Here is a 20,164-nt window from a genome sequence, read left to right as displayed (position 1 = left end):
TGGAATGAGGAAGAAAAAGGGGAGCTCTGGGCTCAGCTATCTTGCCTTGGTTTGTCTGCTGGGCTTGGACACTGTGGGGCCCTCGTGTGTGCTCCTCGTTCCCTGTGCCTGAATCCCCACCCCACCATCACTCACGTCACCTGACCATTTCCCTTGCCTGCCAAGGACCTCCCTCCTACCCCTTCAGGAACTGGTGGAAACTCCCTAAAGCTCAATCTCATCTCTCTCTCGGTCCAGTCCAGCATCTGTCGCCTGCCTGTTGAGTGTAGGCCTCTTGGTCAGAGCTCACATCCATGAGAATACCTTGGGGACAGAGGCTCCATAGTCTGCCTCATTTTGACACCTCTAACCCTTGGGCAGTTGCTCTAGAAAAAGGAATCTCACATTTAGTGTGACATGCACGTCTCAGCTGTATTGTGAATCCACTTCTGTGGAGACCAGGGCTGGGCTTACCAGCCAGGCTGGTCTCTTCTGCACACACACACTGCTCCTCCAAGGCCATTATTCTCTATTTTTTAAGCCATTACACTCTCTTTTACACCTCTACAGGAAGTTTGGGGGAAAATTCTGGTGGTGGCGGCAGCTGTGTAAGGACCTGGGCAGGGGTGGGTGCTCTGGGCTAGCTGCCTACAAGTTTGGGGCACTGGGCCAGGGACACTGACCTGGCCTCAGGGATAGATATCACAACCCTTCAGCTGGAGAAAGAGGTCTAGATTTGCACACAATCAAATCTCTGCTCTCTGAATATGCTTAGACGCATGCTTGTATAGGCACAAGCTCTCTCTGTGGCTACTGAGAATATGGAAGCGCTGGCTGCCCTTGGGGTGCAGTGGGGCGGGACAGGAGGGAGACTTGTCACTGTACACCCTTTTGCACCTTTTAGAGTCTGAGCCTTGTGAATGTGTTACTTCTTTTTTTTTTTTTTTGTAGAGACAGAGTCTCACTTTATGGCCCTTGGTAAAGTGCCATGGCATCACACAGCTCACAGCAACCTCCAACTCCTGGGCTTCAGCGATTCTCTTGCCTCAGCCTCCCGAGTAGCTGAGACTACAGGCGCCCACTCCTTTTTCCATTTTTACACATGACACCCTCCTCTGTGCTTTCAAGGCTGACACCTGCATCCCTTGGCCTCCTTGGTTCCACTTGGAGCTGCTCTGATCTGGGTGGCAATAACCAGTCACCGAGCCATGTATGGGTGGTAGTGGTAGGGGCAGCAAAAGCCTGGCTCCGGTGGCCCAGGCAGGGACTGCTCTGAGGCCTTACACTCCACAGCTGAGAGGATGCTCTTGTTGGCTTCATACCCCTCCCTGGTCACCCCTGGGAACAATTAATAAATCACTCAGGGTGTAAGGTAAATCTCTCAGTGGAAACCTGAGAGCCCATAATTTCAATCTTAGCCATAAGTCTTTACTTTTTTCTGTTAATTTATCCCACATCAGGTCTACATTTAAGCCATACTAAACTTCTAGTTATTTTGCCATTTTTGTGTCTTAGTAGTTGCCGTTTTTCTTTTTTTTTTTTTTGTAGAGACAGGGTTTATGGCCCTCAGTAGAGTGCCGTGGCCTCACACAGCTCACAGCAACCTCCAACTCCTGGGCTTAAGCGATTCTCTTGCCTCAGCCTCCCGAGGAGCTGGGACTACAGGCGCCGTTTTTCTTTTTAATTAAATTTCCCTTTGCCCTCCATCCTTTAAGTCTTTGGTCAGTGTCCCTCCCTTAGTTCTCCAACAATGCTACTTCCCTCTTGTATTCTCAGGACACTCTGGGTGAGCCTCACTATAGCACCCATCTCAGCAAATTTAACTAGTTTTACTTGGGGTCTAGCATGGTGCTAGACAGAGAGTAGGTGTAAAATAAAAATGACTTTAAATAAATATTAGTTCCCCAAAATGCTATGACTCTAGGCTTTTCAGACACTGAATTTCTTCCATCTTCAATCAAAAGGGGCTGTCACGTTTCCTTCCCCCGGAGCTCTGTATTCTGTTGTTGATGTTTCTCAGATTACTGAAACCTTGTCAGAGTGAAGCAGGGTGGTGTGTTGTAAAGGACAGTATCTTCTGAACAAGCAAGGCAGACCTAAAAGACTTATACAATCAGTTCTGCAGAAAGCAATTTAGATGGTGTCACTGAGAGAGAAAGGATGACAGTGTGTTGGTGCAACAGCTACTCCTGAGGCTCAAGCTGCGCCTGTGGCTCAAGCGGCTAAGGCGCCAGCCACATACACCTGAGCTGGTGGGTTCGAATCCAGCCCTGGCCGGCCAAACAACAATGACGGCTGCAACCAAAAAAATAGCCTGGCATTGGGGTGGGCTCCTGTAATCCCAGCTACTTGGGAGGCAGAGGCAGGAGAATTGCTTGAGCCCGGGAGTTGGAGGTTGCTGTGCGCTGTGATGCCACAGCACTCTACCCAGGGTGACAGCTTGAGGCTCTGTCTCAAAAAACAAAACAAAACAGCTACTCTTGAGTCCCTTGCTTGGATTCAGGCAGTAGCTTTGCCCCAAATTCCAGGAAATCGTAAACAAGGAGTCTTCCCTTGCTGGATTGGTCCTCATTCAGAGATCAGGCCTGACTGGAAGGTAGCAGGCGGCCCTAAAGAGATGATAGAATGAGGAGTGGGAAAGGAGTTAGAGGGTGGGTGCCTGCTTTGGTTGTGGAGCGACCCTGCTCCCCAGTTGGGGCACAGGAAACAGACTTTGCAGGGAAGAGTAGAAACAGGTCTAGAGGAAAAGAGCCTTATTCTGGGGCAAAGGCCCTTTTGAACCTATCCATTTATAGACATCTTTGAGTTTTTCTCTCAAGTATTTTGCACTTTGTTAAGCACAGAAATCTGCTCTCATAAACATGCTGAAGGCCCAGTATTGTGCTCACACCTGTAACCCTGGCATTCTAGGAGGTTGAGGTGGGAGGATTCCTTGAGGCCAGGAGTTGAGATCAGTCTGAGCAAAGGCAAGGCCCTGTGTTGACAAAAAAAAAAAAAAAAAGAAAGAAAGAAAGAGAGAGAGAGAGAGAGAAAGGAAAGAGGGAGGGAGAGAGAGAGAAAAGGGAAAAAGAAAAATTAGCCAAGTGTTGTGGCATATGCCTGCAGTTTCAGCTACTCAGGAGGCTGAGTCAGGAGGATTGGTTGAGCCCAAGAGTTTAAGGTTGCTGTAAAACTATGACAATGCCACTGTACTCTATACTCTAGCCTGGGCAACAGACTGAGACTCTGTCTCGGGAAAAAAAAACATACTAAAGGATAAATGAAACCTTTATTAGCCCCCAGAACATTTTCCAATACTGAAACAAAAAGTAAAATGTAGGGATGAGGAAAACCAAGGCACAGAGAGGACCTACAAGTGCCCCAGAACTCACCATGGACACACAGCAGAGGTCTTCTCTTCATATCAAGGATATGGATAGGTGAGAAAGGCTGCTTTATTCCACCGAAATAAAGAGATAGGCCTAACCACCACAGCCCAAATGAAAAGATAAGCATAGTTGTGACATCAGGCCAGGACAGTTAGAACTTGCTAGTATAGAGGGTGATAATCCACTTGGGCACACGGAGGAAGCCAGGTAAATAGGAGGCCAGCCAGCCTAGGCTGGAGACATTTGAGACAACAGAGCTCAAAGACAAATAGTCTTGGACAGGACGGCCTGGGGACAAGAGGAAGAAGAGGATTAGACCCTCATTTCCCACTCCTCAGACACTCCAGCCTCGGCTTAGAGACCAAGGGAGGAGTTAGTGGGGAACAGAAGGCATAGCAGTCAAGGCTGGCTGCCACGCAGAACTCTTACCATCCACATCCCGAAGGCCATATCGTCGAGCTAGGTCACAGGATGGCAGCACCTTACCACTCAGGCTCAGGATATTGGGGTCTGTGGGCACACAGAGAGCTGGAGATGGCAGGCATAGGAGTGTGTAGTCACAAAATTTGGGCCCAACTGGACATGGTGCCACTGAGACAGACTCAGAAGCCCTGGAGAACTGTTTCTTTTTGTTCTTAGGAAGGTTCTTAAGCCTTTAGCTCTTCGTCACAACTTCAGGAGCCAATTCTTAAGGCTTCCAGACCTCAAACTGGGAATCCTGACTCTTCGGGCCCATGAAAGCCAGTGAAAATAAGGGTGTATTCCTTAACCACCCCCGGAACGAGATCTAGGCTCTGCCTGCCACCGCCCTCCGATCCTATGTGCACTTCTGATTACTAGCCTCCCCTAACCTCTTTACCTGTTGCCAAAGCCACCACACATTTGCCACTCATTTCTGTGGTTTCTGCTGATGAGAAATGTGATCTGAACTAAAACACAGAGATGGAGAAATAGAGGATTAATTTCTAAGAGCACTGCCCAAATCTCTTCTCTCCCTTCCAGCTTAGTCCCCATTTCCTCCAGGAGGGATGGGCAGGGGACGAAAGAGGGTGGTGAGGGTGGGACTTAATTTCTGTTCCAGGAGAAAGAGGCCAAAGACCTTGCACAGGGCCTGTAGGGCTCAATGTCTTGGAATGCATCAGAGTCACTCCAAGCAAGCCCTGTACCCTGGCACCAGGCCCTGCTGCCTTTCCTAATTGGAAGGATCTGGTAAGGACCTGCCACTAGTCTCTATACCTTCTAGGTTACTTAAGTGCAAGGGTCAAGTGCATGGGATCTTAGTAAGTAAGGGTATGTCCTTTCCACTTATGACATATGTGACCCTGAACAGGTTTTAAAGTCCCTCCAGGCTCCAGGTTTGCCACCTGTAAAATGGAGATAGTATCTCCCTTATAAGATTAAAGGAAATAATGTATGTATGATGCTCAGCCTTGCACCTGCAACAGTGAGCACCAGTGAGTGGGAGTATTTACTCTTGTTACTGTCTTGTCATGAGGATGGAGAGGCTGATTCCCCTGCATTCTCTGCTTCCCTCCTTCTCCCCTTCTTAACCTGCTTAGTCAGTGGATCCTGTTGGGCCTCCTCCTTTGCCATATGCTCCTTCACCAGTTCTGTCTGCACCAACCCTGGCCACAGAGACACGTAGCTGACCCCGTGGCGTCGCAGCTCATGGGCACAGTCAGCAGCCAGCTTGTCGCACTGTGAAGAGATGGAAGGTAGGTTGAGAGCCAAGGCATTTGGTCCTGTCACCTTCCTCCCCTGCCCTGTCTGCTCCCACTGGGGATGCCCCATCTGTCTGCCCTTCGTAGCGACGGCCTCTGAGGTCTCAGCTGCCCACCTTTCCCAGTGCAATGCCTATTCTGGCTGACCAAGGGGAGCCCAAGCAAAAGAACCATCCCTTGATGAGGCAGAGCGGGAGGTGAGAGCAGCCAGCCTTATCATTCTGACCAGCGGCGATGGTACCTCTTGAGCTATAGGTACCATCACTGTCTTATACCTTCCTCGCTCCTATGCCACTGAGTCCTCACCGCAGCTTTGCCCACACCGTAGGGGACGTTGAACATATACTGCAGGCCCCCGGGGGAGGAGATGACCACAATGAGTCCCCGGCCAGCTGGTACCATCAGTCGTGCCCCATACACCGAGCACAAGTAGTGGCCTCTGGAAGGTGGGGCAGAAAAGAAAGAATGAACTGTGTTAGTGCTGGCCAGGGGGCCACAGCCTCTGTCCTCTCCTAGTCATAGTCGGCTGGGGGAAGGTTGCTTAGAGAAGTTAGGGGCCCGAGGCCACATTCTGAGAGGAAAACCAGTCACATTAACACTGACAGATGAGAAACGGCAACCTCAGAAGATATAATGGAAGAAAAGAGCTCTGTCAAGATAGCAATTACAAACAAAACAGTTCAGGGAGAAAAACTTTAATAAATGTATAGAGTCTACATGGAAAAACTATAAAATGTAAAAGGACAAGTGTAGATAAAATTGTTTAAAGAAAAACTGACATGTAAAATATCATTCTATGTAAATTTTGTTTCATTGGCTTATCTGTTGTTATTCCTGTACTGCGTTCTTTTAACTACTATGTCATTGTACATTTTAATATGGTCACTGGCAAGGATTAGGGAAGCCAATTCTCCTCCCTCCCAGGACATTACTCTTCTTTATTCAGAATTTTCCTGGCTATTCTCATGTGTTTATTCTTCTCATTGAACTTTAGGTTGTCAATTTTGCCAAAGAGTCTTATTGAGCTATAATTTAAATTGACCGAATCTACGGATTACATGGTATCCCCAAAATGGAAAAATGGGAAACTACAGTTAAATGTACCTTTGTTTACAAAATATTATTAAAAACTTTTACAGAATATTTACACACACCCCCCCCCCCCAAAAAAAGTCTTTTTTCTAACTCATGGTGAATGTGTTCCAAGATATCTCTCATTATCCGTGATTCCTATGTTAACTTTCAGAACACCCTGCAGCTTACATAGAAATAATGTTTCACACATCAATTTTTCTATTTTCTTTGAAGGGCCATGGATGTGGGCACTGGCCAATCTCCAGCTTTTAGAGTTTTCCTTTCTTGTCTTTGGACTGACCATGCCCCTCTGTCCTCACAATCTTTCTTCCACTTTGGAAATCACAATTGCAGTCTAATCCTGCTTCTCTGGGATTGTGCCTAGAGTACCAAAATCAGAGGGGCACGTGTTCTCACATGTTCTTGTCACAGATTTGCAGATACTCTCTTGGTACCTCTTATAGATCACATCCCTCAAGTGTAGTTTAATTACACAAGAGGGTAGCGTCGTTCCAACATACCAAACACAACTGCTGCGTATTATGCTGGGCAAATTCGAAGTGCTGTGTTTCATCTCACCCCTATGACAGATGTATGTGTGACCCCATGACACCCCTGCCCTCCTACTTCTGACCTGGGAGTGCCTTCACTGTGGGTCTGGAGTGAGGACGTGGAGGCTACAGACAGCTGGTGCTCACTCTTTCTTATTAAAGTTCTTTTAAACAAAACAATTTCTCCATCTAACAATTTTTGAAAATGTAGACTACTGGCAGGGTCTGCGGCTCAGTCCACTTTCCTCTGTGGCAGGAGGGCCTGTCTGTGCCGGCCCCATATACGAGGATGGCAGGTTTGAACCCAGCCCCAGCCAAACTGCAACAAAAAAATAGCCGGGCGTTGTGGCGGGCACCTGTAGTCCCAACTACTCGGGAGGCTGAGGCAAGAGAATCAACTAAGCCCAGGAGTTGGAGGTTGCTGTGACCTGTGTGTCACCATGGCATTCTACCGAGGGCGATAGAGTGAGACTCTGTCTCTACCAAAAAAAAAAAAAAGGAAATGTAGACTACTGGTTGTGTGCATTACTGAAAGAAGGAAGCTCCCTTTTGGGTTTTGCATCTGGATGGACAGAGACAAAGGCCAGAGAGAGGCCAAGGGCTTGTTCAGATGAAAATAACTGAGAGAAATAAGGCAGAAGTTGACATTTCCAGGTACAGACTTACCTGGATGGAACTTCTCCAGAGATAAGCTGGACAAATGGACAGAAAGTAGGAGAAAGTGATGGGGGAGGCCAGAGGGGAAAGGAGAAGGAATGCAGGGAAAGGTCTGGCCATTGAGCTGACTGAGTGATGGGAGACTGGCCCCTGACAGTGGCACAAGAGGAGCACCCACCTGAGTCCAACATTGTTGATATCATCCCACATGGAGGCAGGGTTTTCCCAGAATGCCTTGTTCCTGTTGTTCAGGATTGTCTGGAAGCACCAGGAGGGTGATCAATTGGATGATTTGAAAGCACGAAGGTATGCAAGGCTGGGCAATGGAAGGGATGAACAGGGACACGGACTTGGGTCAGAAGGGGAGGTCAGGAGCGTGGAGCTAGGATCAAAGTTCAAAGGGTACCTGGACCCCAGCATAAGCATTGTTGACCAGCACATCTAGACGCCCCTGCTGTTCCTGATCCACTTGCTCAAACAGGCTTCGCACTTCACTCTCCTGGCTTGAATCACACACCACAGGCACACACCGGCCCCCAAGTGATTGAGCCTGGAGAGAGATAGGGGACCTGAGCTCACAGTTGCATACATGTGGTGATTCATAATAATTTCAACTAAAGTGGACTTGAGATCTCAGTAGGCAATCACAGGAAAGCCAGCACTGAGGCAACATGGCAGGCCACACTGCCCTCTGGTGTCTGTTTGAAGAGTTTTCAGGAAGGACAGGCCCTCCTGCCACAGAGTAAAGTGGACTGAAATCTCAGGTTTAATAATCTACATTTACTGAGACCTATTATGCGCAAGGCATGATACTATGCAAGTGGAGGGTAAGGGCAAGTAAGTCATAGAGACTGCTCTTGAGAAATGAGTATCTCCTTGTTAGTATAGTGGTGAATTAAAAAAAGAGAGAAAAGAGTAATTATCGTTTTCCACATCCTTGGTCATTTCCATCTCTCATGCCCTTAGTGCCCACCCTTCACCACTTACCTGGAACCCCTACTCAATCCCAGCCCTCTTACCCTCACTCCACCAATGCCCCTACTCAGTAACTGAAAAAACAAAATCAAAGCTATTAGGCATGAACTAGTTCTACTTCCTGTTCTATGTCACTCTCTACAAATGTGGCCCTATTCTCCAACTTCAGAGGAAGAAGAGCACCTTAGTCAAGAACAATCCTGCTATTCTCCAAATCCATGCTCTGGGTCCCTGTTATCCCAGTCCCCATCGCCAGAACCATTGCAAAGCTTTCTTTTTTTTGAAATAGGGTCTTGCTCTGTCATCTAGTCACCCAGGCTGGAGTACAGTGGCTCAGTCATAGCTCACTGCAACCTCAAACTCCTGACCTCAAGGGATCTTCTTGCCTTAGCCTCCTAAGTAGCTGAGATATAGGCATGCAACATCATGCCTGGCTAATTTTTAATTTTTTTGTAGCATTTGGGGTCTCAGTATGTTGCCCAGGCTGATCTCAGACTCCTGGGTTCAAGACATCCTCCCACCTTGGCTTTGCAAAGTGCTAGGATTACTGGCGTGAGCCACTGCCTCCAGCCTGCAATACCTACTAACTACTTAACCTCCAGTCTTTCTGCCTTAAATTAATTCTTCATAATTTAGTCAGTACAAACTATCTAAAACACAAATCTGTTCAAAATCTCCTAATTGAATCACTATATCTTAACGGATAATGCTTAAATTCTCTACTAGGATCTTCCAAGATCCACTCTTTCCTCTCTAACCTCTCACCCACTACTCCTTCCTTGCATTATTTCACAACACCCACACTCTTTCACCATAGGCTCTCTGATTTAGTAATTCCTCTGCTAGAATGATTTCCCTAATTTCCTTTACGTAACTCTTACCTTTCAAGACTCAGTTCAAAAACTACCTCCTCCAGAATTCTTCCCCAAGCAACTCCCCTTGTACTATCTCCATACCTCTACAGCATTCTGTATATAATCTCCCTCTTATAACTTACCATATTCATATTACTTTGAAATGATTGGTTTCTGCATCTGACTTTTTTTTTTTTTGTAGAGACAGAGTCTCACTTTATGGCCCTGGGTAGAGTGCCATGGCATCACACAGCTCACAGCAACCTCCAACTCCTGGGCTTAAGCGATTGCTTGCCTCAGCCTCCCGAGTAGCTGGGACTACAGGCGCCCGCCACAACGCCCAGCTATTTTTTGGTTGCAGTTCAGCTGGGGCCGGGTTTGAACCCGCCACCCTCGGTATATGGGGCTGGCGCCTTACCAACTGAGCCACAGGCGCCACCCTGCATCTGATTTCTTGTTGGACTCTATTTTTTTTTTTTTTGTAGAGACAGAGTCTCACTTTATGGCCCTCGGCAGAGTGCCGTGGCCTCACACAGCTCACAGCAACCTCCAACTCCTGGGCTTAAGCGATTCTCTTGCCTCAGCCTCCCGAGTAGCTGGGACTACAGGCGCCCGCCACAACGCCCAGCCATTTTTTGGTTGCAGTTTGGCCGGGGCTGGGCTTGAACCCGCCACCCTCGGCACATGGGGCCGGCGCCCTACCAACTGAGCCACAGGCGCCACCCTGGACTCTATTTTTTAAGAGCAAAAATATCAGTTTTGGTAACCCCAGTGCTTTACCCAATGACTAGCAATTCATGGATGCTCAATTATTTAACTGAAATCCAACAGAAGTCAAGTGAAAATGTACAGTTCAATAAATTCTTGCCTAAAATAAAGGAAAGCACAGGTCTACAACTTTTTAGTTGCAATTCCAAAATCCCTGACACTCTCAAACACAAAGTTTTTCCATAAAACTTTGGAAAAAGTGGCAAATTCGACCATACCTAAAGTTATTTATGGGGCTTATTTATTCCACTTTGAGTCTTGTTGAGTATATTAAGGTTTCAGGTAAGTGATCAGGAAAGGGAGTGGTTAAGTAGAAGGCATTTCTCAGGTAGTTTCTGCAATTGTGGTCCAGGAGGAAGTACTCACCTCCTGAGCAGTGACCTGAAGGGTGTCCAGATGACGGCCAGTGATATAAACTGTGGCGCCTGCTTGGCAGAGCTGCAAGGCGATGCCACGGCCAATACCCCTGGAGGCACCAGTCACCACACACACTTGGCCTTTCATGGGAGACACCATAACTCACAGGCAAAGGCGAGAAGTCTGTGGAAACAAAGACTTGCTCTGTGGGAAGACTGCAGATTGTGTGTGGAGGGGCTAAGAGAGGGAGCCAATATCGGAATTCTTTCGGGGCAGAGAAGTTTCAGCGGAGGACAACAGAGTGCGAATCCTAGGGCAAAGCTAACCCGCTTTTGCGAGGCCCAGGGAGTATGGAAGATGCTGGGTGGGGCTGTCCAGGGCTGGAACCTATTGCGACCCTCTCAGTGGGGCTGTCTGGGGGCATAAGGGGAGATGTGTCGCTATAGCTTCAGGGTGAATCCACGCCAGCCCTGGGCTATCTGGAGCTCTGGCACCTGGTCGGGCCTAGTCAGGAGAGCGGCTTCCATGTCCGGCATGAGCGCGAAGCCTGAAGACCCAGAGACCTAACTGGGAGGAGCTCGCGCCCCTTACCTGCTACCTGTGCTGCTTCTAGGGTTCTCGCGTTGTCTAGTTCTCCATACCTGCAGTTCGAGAACTTTAATTCCGACCGCAGTGGCGGGACGAGGTGATTACGGCTGGAGTGGAAGTTCGTATTCTAGCCCAGGTTGAGCTGACGACGTGGAAGCGAGGTTCAAGGATCGCTTGGTAGCAACTGGGTCGATTACTTTCTGGAGCCGAGGGGGCGGAGTCCTGACCGTGGTTTGGGACTGGCAAATGCGGGCGGACCTATGTGGGACACACCCTTCCCGGTTCGCGTCCGTCGCGGAACTATGACGTGTACGGAGCGCGCCAGGGATTCTGAACTAGGTGGAGACTAGGCTCACAGCCCGCGGCGTTGAGAATTAGGTCTGCGGCCAACGAAGCTTTTGCGGCCGGAGAGCTTCCGAGGCACGCATGGGGCTAGGTCTACGCTCTCCCCGCAGGGTGGGGTGCCGGTTCCCAGCTGGTTGCAAACGGGGGCGTGGGGGCAAGGGGTCGGCACGTTCCTCACCAGGCCGCGAGCGGCAACCCCGGCCACCTCCAGATGGGCGCTCGGATTCGCACCCTCACCTGAGTCCCGAAGCTCTTGGGTATTTCCGTCGGGCGCTGTCCGCGCTGAAGGAGTCTCCCAAGACTGGGGAAGAACGAGGTAGGGAACAACTTCGAGGTTTAGACCAAGAGTCTGAAATCCAGGACAGACAAGGAAACTCTGGGGCTGGCCAAGGCATGAGGACTTAATTCCTCAGGACCTCTTCCTCGGTCTCCGCCCCTTAGTTAGTGATGCATTATAATCACATTGTCTATTCAGTTTCTTTAAGATATTTCTTTCATATCTTTACAGAACTGATGGTGCACAATATTTTGAAGGAAGTGGAGGCTCATGCCTTAGCCTTGACCACGAACAGGACTGGTAGTGAGATGCTGCAGGAACTGTTGGGGTTCAGTCCATTGAAACCATTCTGTCGAGTATGGGCTGCTTTGCGTTCGGACTTGCGCTTTGTGGCCTGTCACCGGTGTGGGGTCCATGTATTGCAAAGTGCTTTGCTACAGCTGCCTCGATTGCTGGGGAATCCGAAGGAGGAGGAGGAGGAGGAGAAAGAGGATGGGAAGGATGGTCCCATGGAGACCCTGGAGGAGCTTGTTCTGGGACTAGCTGCTGAGGTGTGTGATGATTTTCTTTTCTACTGTGGAGACACACATGGCAGCTTCATGGTCAGAACTCTGCTGCAGGTGTTAGGCGGGACTATCTTGGAGTCTGAGAGAGCCAGGACCCGTGGCTCCCAATCACCTGGTAAGTATTACAAGAAACAGAAGTGAACCTAGAGTGAAGGAAAGTTTAGAAGGAGACATAAGCAGAAGAGGAAGTCTTCACAGGGAGCTTGACCTTGAAAAATTAGCAGAGAGGGCGGCGCCTGTGGCTCAGTCGGTAAGGCGCCGGCCCCATATACTGAGGGTGACGGGTTCAAACCTGGCCCCGGCCAAACTGCAACCAAAAAATAGCCGGGCGTTGTGGCGGGCACCTGTAGTCCCAGCTACTCGGGAGGCTGAGGCAAGAGAATCGCTTAAGCCCAGGAGTCGGAGGTTGCTGTGAGCTGTGTGAGGCCACAGCACTCTACCAAGGGCCATAAAGTGAGACTCTGTCTCTAAAAAAAAAAAGAAAAAAGAAAAATTAGCAGAGAAATTAGAGGAGTACTTGGAAGGCCAAAAATCAGTGTGTGCAGAGGCCCAGAGGTAAGGAGGTACAGTTGAGGGGACCGCTATTAGGTTAGGGGCAGGAGGATAAGGTAAGTCAGAGCTACAAATTTCAAGCTTTTTTTTTTTTTTTTACCACAACTCAAGGTAAGAATTTTTTTAAACATGGCACTAGTATAAATACACATCCTGGACTTAAGCAAAAGTTCAGGGAACAATACCTTTGCTACATGCAACCCACTCTGTTATTTACCCCCCTTTTTTCCTTATTCTGCTCCATTCATTTACAAAAAAATGTTGGTTGGGACCTCTAAATTGATTTCAGGGTACATTCACAGGCTGTGATCTACATTTTGAAAAACTCAGAGAAATAAGTTTAGAGAATTAAAATGAGGCCTGATTTTGATGGGGTTGAATACCTGGCTAAGGAATTTGAACTATTTCCTAGAGGACATGAGGGAGCTGGTTGAAGTTTCTTAGAGAAATGACAACAGAAATGCAGTCTCAGTTTAATCATCCAGAAGAGACATGCAGTTGTATCACATTTGTTCTGCATCTCCAAACTGAATCCTTGTTCATCTGTGCAATTCTTTTTCCTCCTCCTGGGTGGCAGTTTGTGATCTCACTGCTGCACATATTCTTGATCTTTTTTCAGAAGCACGAAGGGTCCCAGCTCGGGATTGTAAGCCAACTGATTTTGAGGTCCCTGAAACCTTCTTGAATTGCCTTCAGGACCTGAGTTCCTGCTTTTTGAAGGACATTGCTGGTAAGGAAGGAAGTAAGAAAAGGGTCTAGGATCTACTTTTCTGGAGTTGATTACCACCAAGCAATGCCTTTAGGTCAGGCTATTCATTCCTTTTCAAATCTGGTCTGTTTTGATTTTGCAAAGCACTGTATATGGACACTTTGTGTCTCTTATATCTTGTTGCTTCAGGTTTGAGATTGTGTGGTTTATCTGGTTTTGGGGAAAGCTGCTTTATTTCGGCCCTTTCCCCACAGTGTTTATCACCGACAAGATCTCCAGTTTCTGCCTTCAAGTGGCCCTACAGATTTTATACCGCAAACAGCCTCAGTTCTGTGCCCATCTCTGCAATGCTGTGATTGACTACCTGAGAACTCGTAATTCCTCAGCAGATGGCAGGTATGATCAGGGCCACGGGATTGACCAGGTGGGAAAAAAAAATTTGCTGTGTGAAACAAATGAGGTGATGTGGTGCAACTTAATTTTAGATGAAGTGACATTAAGACTGTCTGATCCACTTCTTGTCTCCAGTCCCCTACTGGTATTTCTGCGGGATCAGACGAGCTCCAGACTCCTAGAGCAGGTGCTGCTGGTGTTGGAGCCCTCAAGGCTCCAGAGTCTCTTTGAGAATCACTTCCAGGGGCAGTTGCAGACACTGGCTGCACATCCCATTGCCAACTTCCCTTTGCAACGTTTACTGGATGCAATTACTACCCCTGAGTTGGTGAGTTGGAAACTTGGGATGGGTCTCTTTCTGCTAATTTTTTTTTTTTTAATAAGCGTCTCAAGCTGTCACCCTGGGTAGAGTGCCATGATGTCATAGTTCACAGCAACATCCAACTTGGGCTCAAGCGATCCTCTTGCCTCAGTTTTTCTATTTTTAGTAGAGATAGAGTCTTGATTTTGCTCAGGCTGGTCTTGAACTCATGAGCTCAAACAATCCACCCACCTGGGTGGAATGCTAGCACTCCCAGAGTGCTAGGATTACATGTGTATGCCAACGTGCCCGGCCTCTTTCTGCTAATTCTTGATCACTGGGCCTTATTTCATTGTGTAGCTGTCTCTATATATGTTAGACAATGGGCTGGTCATGCCCTTGAAAAAATAATCCTCAGGGTTTTCCAGAGCTTAGGGTGAAGGTACCCTCCTGTCAGAGAGGATTTGTTTTGGTTTTTCTAAGGTATGAGTACAAATGGGAAACTGGCTTAATTCAAGTTTGCACCTGGAGGTTCCATGGCCCACTCAGACTCTGGGTAGTTGGCTACAAGTCCAAGTGTTTGCTGGGGCTGTTGCCATAGCTTCTCTTTTCTTTTGCTACTTAGCACCAAGGTAGGCTTCCCTGTGGTCTCATGGGTTGGGAGTTAAGAGTGGCGGAGCAAATTTAATTCTAGTGTTCCCTTGCCCCTAGTTCTGCCTTACACATACAGAGGACACACTGAAAGTCCCTTTCCTATGTGAGTCAGCACCTCTAGGACTGACCCCTGTCCTGAATATTATCCAGTCAAACAAAAATTCTGATATTGAGAATGCTGTTTATTTTTATTTAGCATTTTTAATTGTTTTCAGTAGGAAGATTTCTCTGAATAACTTATCTAACCATTACCAGAATGCCAAAGTTTCTTCACCTCATGTTTCCCCTCAGCTGTCTCCTGTGTTTGAGGAGCTGAGCCCTGCCCTGGAAGCTATCCTGGCCCAGGGCCATCCAGGGGTAGTCGTTGCCCTGGTAGGGGCTTGTTGCAGAGTGGGGGCCCACCAAGCCCAGATCCTCCGGCTGTTGTTGGAGGTGAGTGGGTGTTACCCAGAATCCGTTTATACTATTGGTTCAAATTCTACCTGTTAGGACTTATCTAATCTTAAGTCATTGTACCTCTGGACTCAAGAGGTCTAATGCTCAGGGAGTTCACAGATAAAGGGAAAAATGAGGCCAAAGCCATTTCACAGCTTTGGAATGAAAATTATCTTCCAGAACTAAGAGAGAAGTTTATTTAAGGGATAAATGTTAATTCAACTCATGTGTATAGAGTATAGGGGTACAGCAAGGCAGGTGAGATTCTGTCCTCATGGAACTTACATTCCTTAGAGTTAGGCTTTGTTACCTTTTTTGAACATTTTCCCTGTCTAGAAAGTCAAGGTTAGGGATGGGGAAGTTCTTAGGATCATCATGTTGTCTTCCCATACAGGCATTCCACTGTGCAGAGCCCTCATCCCGGCAAGTGGCCTGTGTGCCTCTTTTTGCCTCTTTGATGACTTATGAGGTGTACTATGGACTGATGGAGGAGGAGGGGGCAGTGCCTGTGGAGCACCAGGTGAGGTGGGGAGAGGCTATGCCAGTGACTAATTGGGGGCCAGGCCTTGCAAGTCTTAAGAAATCTCTCCTGAGGTGAGGGTGGTGAGATGTCTGACTTCATCTAGGTGGAGGTGGCTTTATCCTAGGGAGGAACTCATCTACCTGGCTTGTTCGCTGCCTCCTAATTTCTTATCTCTGTGCTCCTAGGTGGAAATGGCTGCAGCCAGGGCCTTAGGGGAAGTGACAGTCCTTGGGTCTGTATTGCTCCAGCATCTATTGCACTTCTCCACGCCTGGTCTTATACTTCAAAGTCTGGGTGCCTTGACGGGACCACAACTTCTGGCTCTGGCCCAAAGTCCTACTGGCTCCTATGTGCTTGATACCATCTTGACCAGCCCCTCTGTAACACGAAAGCAACGCCGCCGTGTGCTGCAGACCCTAAAGGTTAGACTTCTGGCTTCTTCCTTGATTCCCCACCATCCATTTAGAGTATATGAACTTCCCCCAGATGTGTACCTTCAGAGTCAACGAGAGGATATATAGTTCCCAGACTGTTTTGACTTAGCCTCTAAAATCTTCAGAAACTTCACTCCCTCCCTCCCCCCCAAACATACTTTCATGGACTTCTCTAGAGGGATCTATCTTGCTTGTCTTAATGCAGGGACAGTATGTGGCTCTAGCCTGTAGTCGCCATGGCAGTCGTGTGCTAGATGCTATCTGGAATGGAGCAGCCTTGGGAGCCCGGAAGGAAATTGCTACTGAGTTGGGTGAGTACTAGCACCTGTCTTTGATATTTCCAAAATTTCCTTTTTTCCCCTCCAGATAGCTGAGTAGCTGGGTAGTAGACTTAAATTCAGCAGAGACTTCAGTTCCAAAGAGTGGTCTTGCTCATGGCTTCTTAGTGGTCTGCTTTTTTCCTTCCCTCTGCAAACTGATTGTGCAGTCTCATGCTTCCATACTTTTTCTTGGCTTCTGTTCTTTGGAGAATGTTCAGTATGTCCCCACGACAGGCCCAGGGTCTAAGGAAAATGGTGGGACTTTCACTCCAAGTAGAATCTCTCTTTGAGCATGGGTGGTACTAAATATGAGTGGTTTCCTTTATAGGGGAGCAGAACCAGGAGCTGATAAGAGACCCTTTTGGCCACCATGTGGCCCGAAATGTGGCACTGACAACCTTCCTGAAGCGACGAGAGGCTTGGGAACAGCAGCAAGGTGCAGTGGCCAAGCGGAGGAAGGCACTGAACTCCATACTTGAAGGCTGAGGCCTTTGGATCTGGAACTGGGTGTTGGTGGGGGAAGGTGAAAGGGAGTATCCATCCCATATCTTTCCTGGTTTAAATTGGATTCAAAAGTCTTATTGGTAAACATTTTTATATTTTTATTGAAATGTTTTTATTTTAGGGGGGAAAGATCCAGAAACAGAGATTCCAAGGTAAGGATAGAGAGGATCTGTCCATCAATGTGTTGGGGAGCTTAGGTACAGAAGGAGTTGGTAAGGGATCTAGGTATAGCAGCATTCGGGTTTGGATTAAGATGCCTGGGGACAGGCTTATGGCCTTTCAGGCTAAATGAAAGGCTGGAAATGTGGGTAGGAAGGGACAACATTCTTCAAGTAAGGATATAGGCTTGGGGTATAAAGCATTATGGTGATAAGTTCTGTCATGATGGGGTCAGAGGATCGTGGGGAAATTGAGTTTTCTGGCCTGCACTGTCTACAGATCCTGACACCTGATGCTGTCACAGTCCTCACAGTGTGCCTCTTGAAACGAGTCTGGGGGCAGAAGTGCAGAGCCTTTTCTCAGTAGGAATGGAGGCGACCCTGCCGCTGCCACTGCTCAGCTCCCTCCACTATGTGGCGAAGAGTGGAAGAAATTCCCAGCAGCATATGGCCCAGGCCTTGCAGCAGTGTGGAGATCCAGCGAAGGAGCTCCCTGAAGGGCAGAGACAGAGGAAATCAGATGATAAGGGAAACCCGGAGGAGGCCAGCAAACTAGGGGCTGAGGTTTTTATAAAAACCAGGGGTGCCAGAGGAGGAATTATGGGCACAGTCCAACTGTTGGGGATGGGGAAGTAAGACAGTTTGATTTCTGACCTGAGTACTTTTTTGGGGCCAAGTCCTTGAAAATCACAACTCATGGAGTATAGCCCGTAGAATGTGGCTTTGACGTTCAGGCTGCCAAAGAGGTCTCGAGGGTTTTGCTTGTATACATCAAAGGTGATGCGGGCTATGTCCTTGCTATGCTTGGGCTTCTCACGGCCCAGGCCATAGGACAGCATTCCACTCTGCAGGACACCCTCATCAGTGCAATGGACCTTACTCCCTGGTGCCCACCCCTAATTTCCATCAGCACTTGAGTAGACCCACCCTTGCCTGAACTGTGTGTGTACTTGTGTTCTTGACAACTCCACAGCTCTACCAGCGCCTCTGCCCCCAATATCAGGATTAGGTTAGGGAAGAAGCTTGGGAGAGCTATAAAGGATTGGTGGCCTAAGCAGCTCTTGTCTGGGCCTCTCACCCTGGTAGGGCTCCAGCTCTGCCCACACTCTAGCACCATCAGGCATGTATCATCCTCCAACAGCTGGAAGAAGTCCTCACTCTCCACTGTAGTCCCATCCTCCTCTAGCACCAGGGTTAGCACTCCACTCAGCAGCAAGATCTCCAGTGCCTGCCCAGTGACAAGAAGCAGGAAGGAAGGGACCAATCTTATCACATAACCTGGTTAGCTTATCACATAATCCATTGGTTGGCTCTAGACACTGGTTGACACAGCTTTACTTCCCAGCTCTTTGCCATCCCTTCTAATGGCTGCAGCTCTCAGATGTTTTTCCCTCTTTGCTACTGCCATGTCACTGTCAACTCCCTCTGCTCCCCTCCAAGCCTCTTGTACTGGTTTGGAATTGAAAAACTAGGCAGGCTCTCTTCAAGTCCATCCTTTTGTCTTATTTACAATGTCCCATCATCCTCACATTCTCCAGAACTCTGTGGAGTAGTAGTGTTTAACCTTTTTGAGTTGCTATGTGCACTTTACGTATGTTGTCCTCTTTTACTCCTTTCAACAACTCTAGGAGGTGATGATTTACTGATTTCTTTTTGTAGATGAAGAAAGTGAGGTTTTGATGGGTTGAATAACTTCCCAAGGTTTGACAGAAAGTGGCAGAATCAGGATTTGAACTTGATTTGTCATACAAATCACCATTCTATACTGACCTCCAACCCTCCCTCCCTCCCTCCCTACTGCTTCTCCTCCCAGAGAGGTGCTCACTATGTGCAAAATAAACCAGTTGACCTAAATGCAGCAGAAGTCATTGGCCTTACCCCTGTTTTTAGCCTGCAGGGGCACTGTGTGGCCTGAGCCCTTTCCGCTCCATCATCCCAAATTTTTACTATTCTCAGCGCCATGGTTGCTCCTGTTTTGGAAACCCAAATACTTGGCTTACCTTGTCTAGCAGTTCCTGGCGGGTTGCAGCTGTCAGACCTTTCCTGGTGGTCCGCTTGTGATCACAGACACGGAAAGGTCGCTGGGGTGGTGGAGCTGAGGTCCAGACCCTACGTCCAAACTCGGAGCTTATATTAGATACTGACCTAGTAGTTGGGATGTAAGGTCAAGAAGGGGCACCAGAGGAACTTGGTGAGTACAGTTGGGATGATGGGAGTGAGGTAGCTGCAGGGCTAGGGAGGGAGGGATCTAGGTTTGCAGATTAGGATAGCAGACTAGAGGGTGAAACCGGTGGAGTTGAGGTGGGGGCTGATGCTTCAGGAGCTGGGCAAACCCACAGTGGAGTGAGGGGTGGGACAGAAAACGGTACAGGTGAGTCTCCTAGAGCTGTATGGAGTTTTGTGGCCTGCGCATATCCCTACAGTTGGAGGGTAGAGAGTAGGGTTACAAATCACCTGAGCAGGTCGCTGGGTTTGAGGGCTGAGAGGTACTCCATGGTAGAGATGAGAGTTGCCTCCCCGGTGGCTTCTGGGCTAGGTGGTTCTTTGCTGTGCTGAGGCTGAAGTGGTTTTCTGTTACAAAGCTATGATCTCAGCCTTAGATGAGGTGGGGAATGAGTCGAGCTTGGACTCTGGCCCTCCTGCCTGGCCGGTAAGGGGCAAAGTCCAAGGGGTGGGAGGGAGGAGGGGATAGATGGGGGCGTAGAGGTAGAATTGCCCAGCAAATGCCACGGGAGCTTGTACGTGTGTCTCTGGTGAGGGCATACCTTGTGAGGGTAAATGGGGAATTTGTAAAAGGATGGAATGTGACGTCTGGTCACATTTTATGCTTGTGGACGGAATTTTTAGAGACCGTTTCTGGCTGCCCTTCTGAGAAGCTGCATGTGAGCTGCGCTGTATGTGCTGCCACCTACTGGAAAAGCCGTAAGCTGCAGCTTTAGGAAAAGGAAGGTGGGGCTGAGGGTGAGGAAACAGGTGGGAGGCATGGACTGCTCTTGGGGAAAATGAGAGGCTTATCAGTGTGCCCGAGAGGAGTATGAGGAGAAAATGTATCCTGATCAAGGGTCACCAGAGTTCTGTCTGGGACCCTGGCCTTCCTCACC

The 20,164-nt window shown here is 48.4% G+C and overlaps 3 protein-coding genes across 4 annotated transcripts; 1 reads left to right on the top strand and 2 right to left on the bottom strand.

The window, feature by feature from the left end:
* Positions 1 to 3,230: 3,230 nt before the first annotated feature.
* Positions 3,231 to 11,124, bottom strand: DHRS1 (dehydrogenase/reductase 1). Of its 2 annotated transcripts, none has more exons than XM_053593544.1 (9): positions 10,896 to 11,124; positions 10,314 to 10,487; positions 7,757 to 7,900; positions 7,529 to 7,608; positions 5,375 to 5,507; positions 4,899 to 5,045; positions 4,207 to 4,276; positions 3,777 to 3,857; positions 3,231 to 3,635 (listed from the first exon to the last, which is right to left on the bottom strand). In XM_053593544.1, the coding sequence occupies exons 2-9, from the start codon at positions 10,461 to 10,463 to the stop codon at positions 3,499 to 3,501; spliced, it is 942 nt and encodes a 313-aa protein (XP_053449519.1). In that variant the 5' UTR covers positions 10,464 to 10,487; positions 10,896 to 11,124; the 3' UTR covers positions 3,231 to 3,498. The 2 variants fall into 2 exon arrangements, with proteins under 2 accessions (XP_053449519.1, XP_053449518.1); XM_053593543.1 differs by having other exon boundaries at positions 10,946 to 11,124.
* Positions 11,125 to 11,203: 79 nt separating this feature from the next.
* On the top strand, positions 11,204 to 17,006 carry NOP9 (NOP9 nucleolar protein). The gene is made up of 10 exons (XM_053593542.1): positions 11,204 to 11,553; positions 11,746 to 12,195; positions 13,252 to 13,362; positions 13,596 to 13,737; positions 13,870 to 14,062; positions 14,981 to 15,121; positions 15,519 to 15,644; positions 15,833 to 16,069; positions 16,287 to 16,392; positions 16,730 to 17,006. Exons 1-10 carry the CDS (start codon positions 11,319 to 11,321, stop codon positions 16,885 to 16,887), a joined length of 1,899 nt encoding a protein of 632 aa, XP_053449517.1. The 5' UTR covers positions 11,204 to 11,318; the 3' UTR covers positions 16,888 to 17,006.
* CIDEB (cell death inducing DFFA like effector b) lies at positions 16,980 to 19,692 on the bottom strand. The gene is made up of 5 exons (XM_053593545.1): positions 19,518 to 19,692; positions 19,064 to 19,208; positions 18,142 to 18,291; positions 17,718 to 17,908; positions 16,980 to 17,556 (listed from the first exon to the last, which is right to left on the bottom strand). Exons 1-5 carry the CDS (start codon positions 19,556 to 19,558, stop codon positions 17,424 to 17,426), a joined length of 660 nt encoding a protein of 219 aa, XP_053449520.1. The 5' UTR covers positions 19,559 to 19,692; the 3' UTR covers positions 16,980 to 17,423.
* Positions 19,693 to 20,164: the final 472 nt, after the last annotated feature.

This window comes from Nycticebus coucang, chromosome 6, assembly GCF_027406575.1.
Source record: "Nycticebus coucang isolate mNycCou1 chromosome 6, mNycCou1.pri, whole genome shotgun sequence".
NCBI classification, from domain to species: Eukaryota; Metazoa; Chordata; class Mammalia; order Primates; family Lorisidae; genus Nycticebus; species Nycticebus coucang.
The sequence above is the reverse complement of the archived record's forward strand: the minus strand, read 5'-3'. Positions and strand labels throughout refer to the sequence as shown.

Excerpts from the sequence above, each read along its gene's own strand:
- DHRS1 (XM_053593544.1), bottom strand. The coding sequence starts at position 10,463 with ATGGTGTCTCCCATGAAAGGCCAAGTGTGTGTGGTGACTGGTGCCTCC. Across the intron at positions 7,609-7,756 it reads ATGCTTATGCTGGGGTCCAG|ACAATCCTGAACAACAGGAA; the intron begins GTACCCTTTGAA and ends TGGTGCTTCCAG. Across the intron at positions 3,858-4,206 it reads TGTGGTGGCTTTGGCAACAG|ACCCCAATATCCTGAGCCTG; the intron begins GTAAAGAGGTTA and ends GTGTGCCCACAG.
- NOP9 (XM_053593542.1), top strand. The coding sequence starts at position 11,319 with ATGGGGCTAGGTCTACGCTCTCCCCGCAGGGTGGGGTGCCGGTTCCCA. Across the intron at positions 13,738-13,869 it reads AATTCCTCAGCAGATGGCAG|TCCCCTACTGGTATTTCTGC; the intron begins GTATGATCAGGG and ends TCTTGTCTCCAG. Across the intron at positions 16,393-16,729 it reads GGAAATTGCTACTGAGTTGG|GGGAGCAGAACCAGGAGCTG; the intron begins GTGAGTACTAGC and ends TTTCCTTTATAG.
- CIDEB (XM_053593545.1), bottom strand. The coding sequence starts at position 19,558 with ATGGAGTACCTCTCAGCCCTCAAACCCAGCGACCTGCTCAG. Across the intron at positions 19,209-19,517 it reads AAACCCAGCGACCTGCTCAG|GTCAGTATCTAATATAAGCT; the intron begins GTGATTTGTAAC and ends CCCAACTACTAG. Across the intron at positions 17,909-18,141 it reads AGAGCTGGAGCCCTACCAGG|AGTGGAATGCTGTCCTATGG; the intron begins GTGAGAGGCCCA and ends GGTGTCCTGCAG.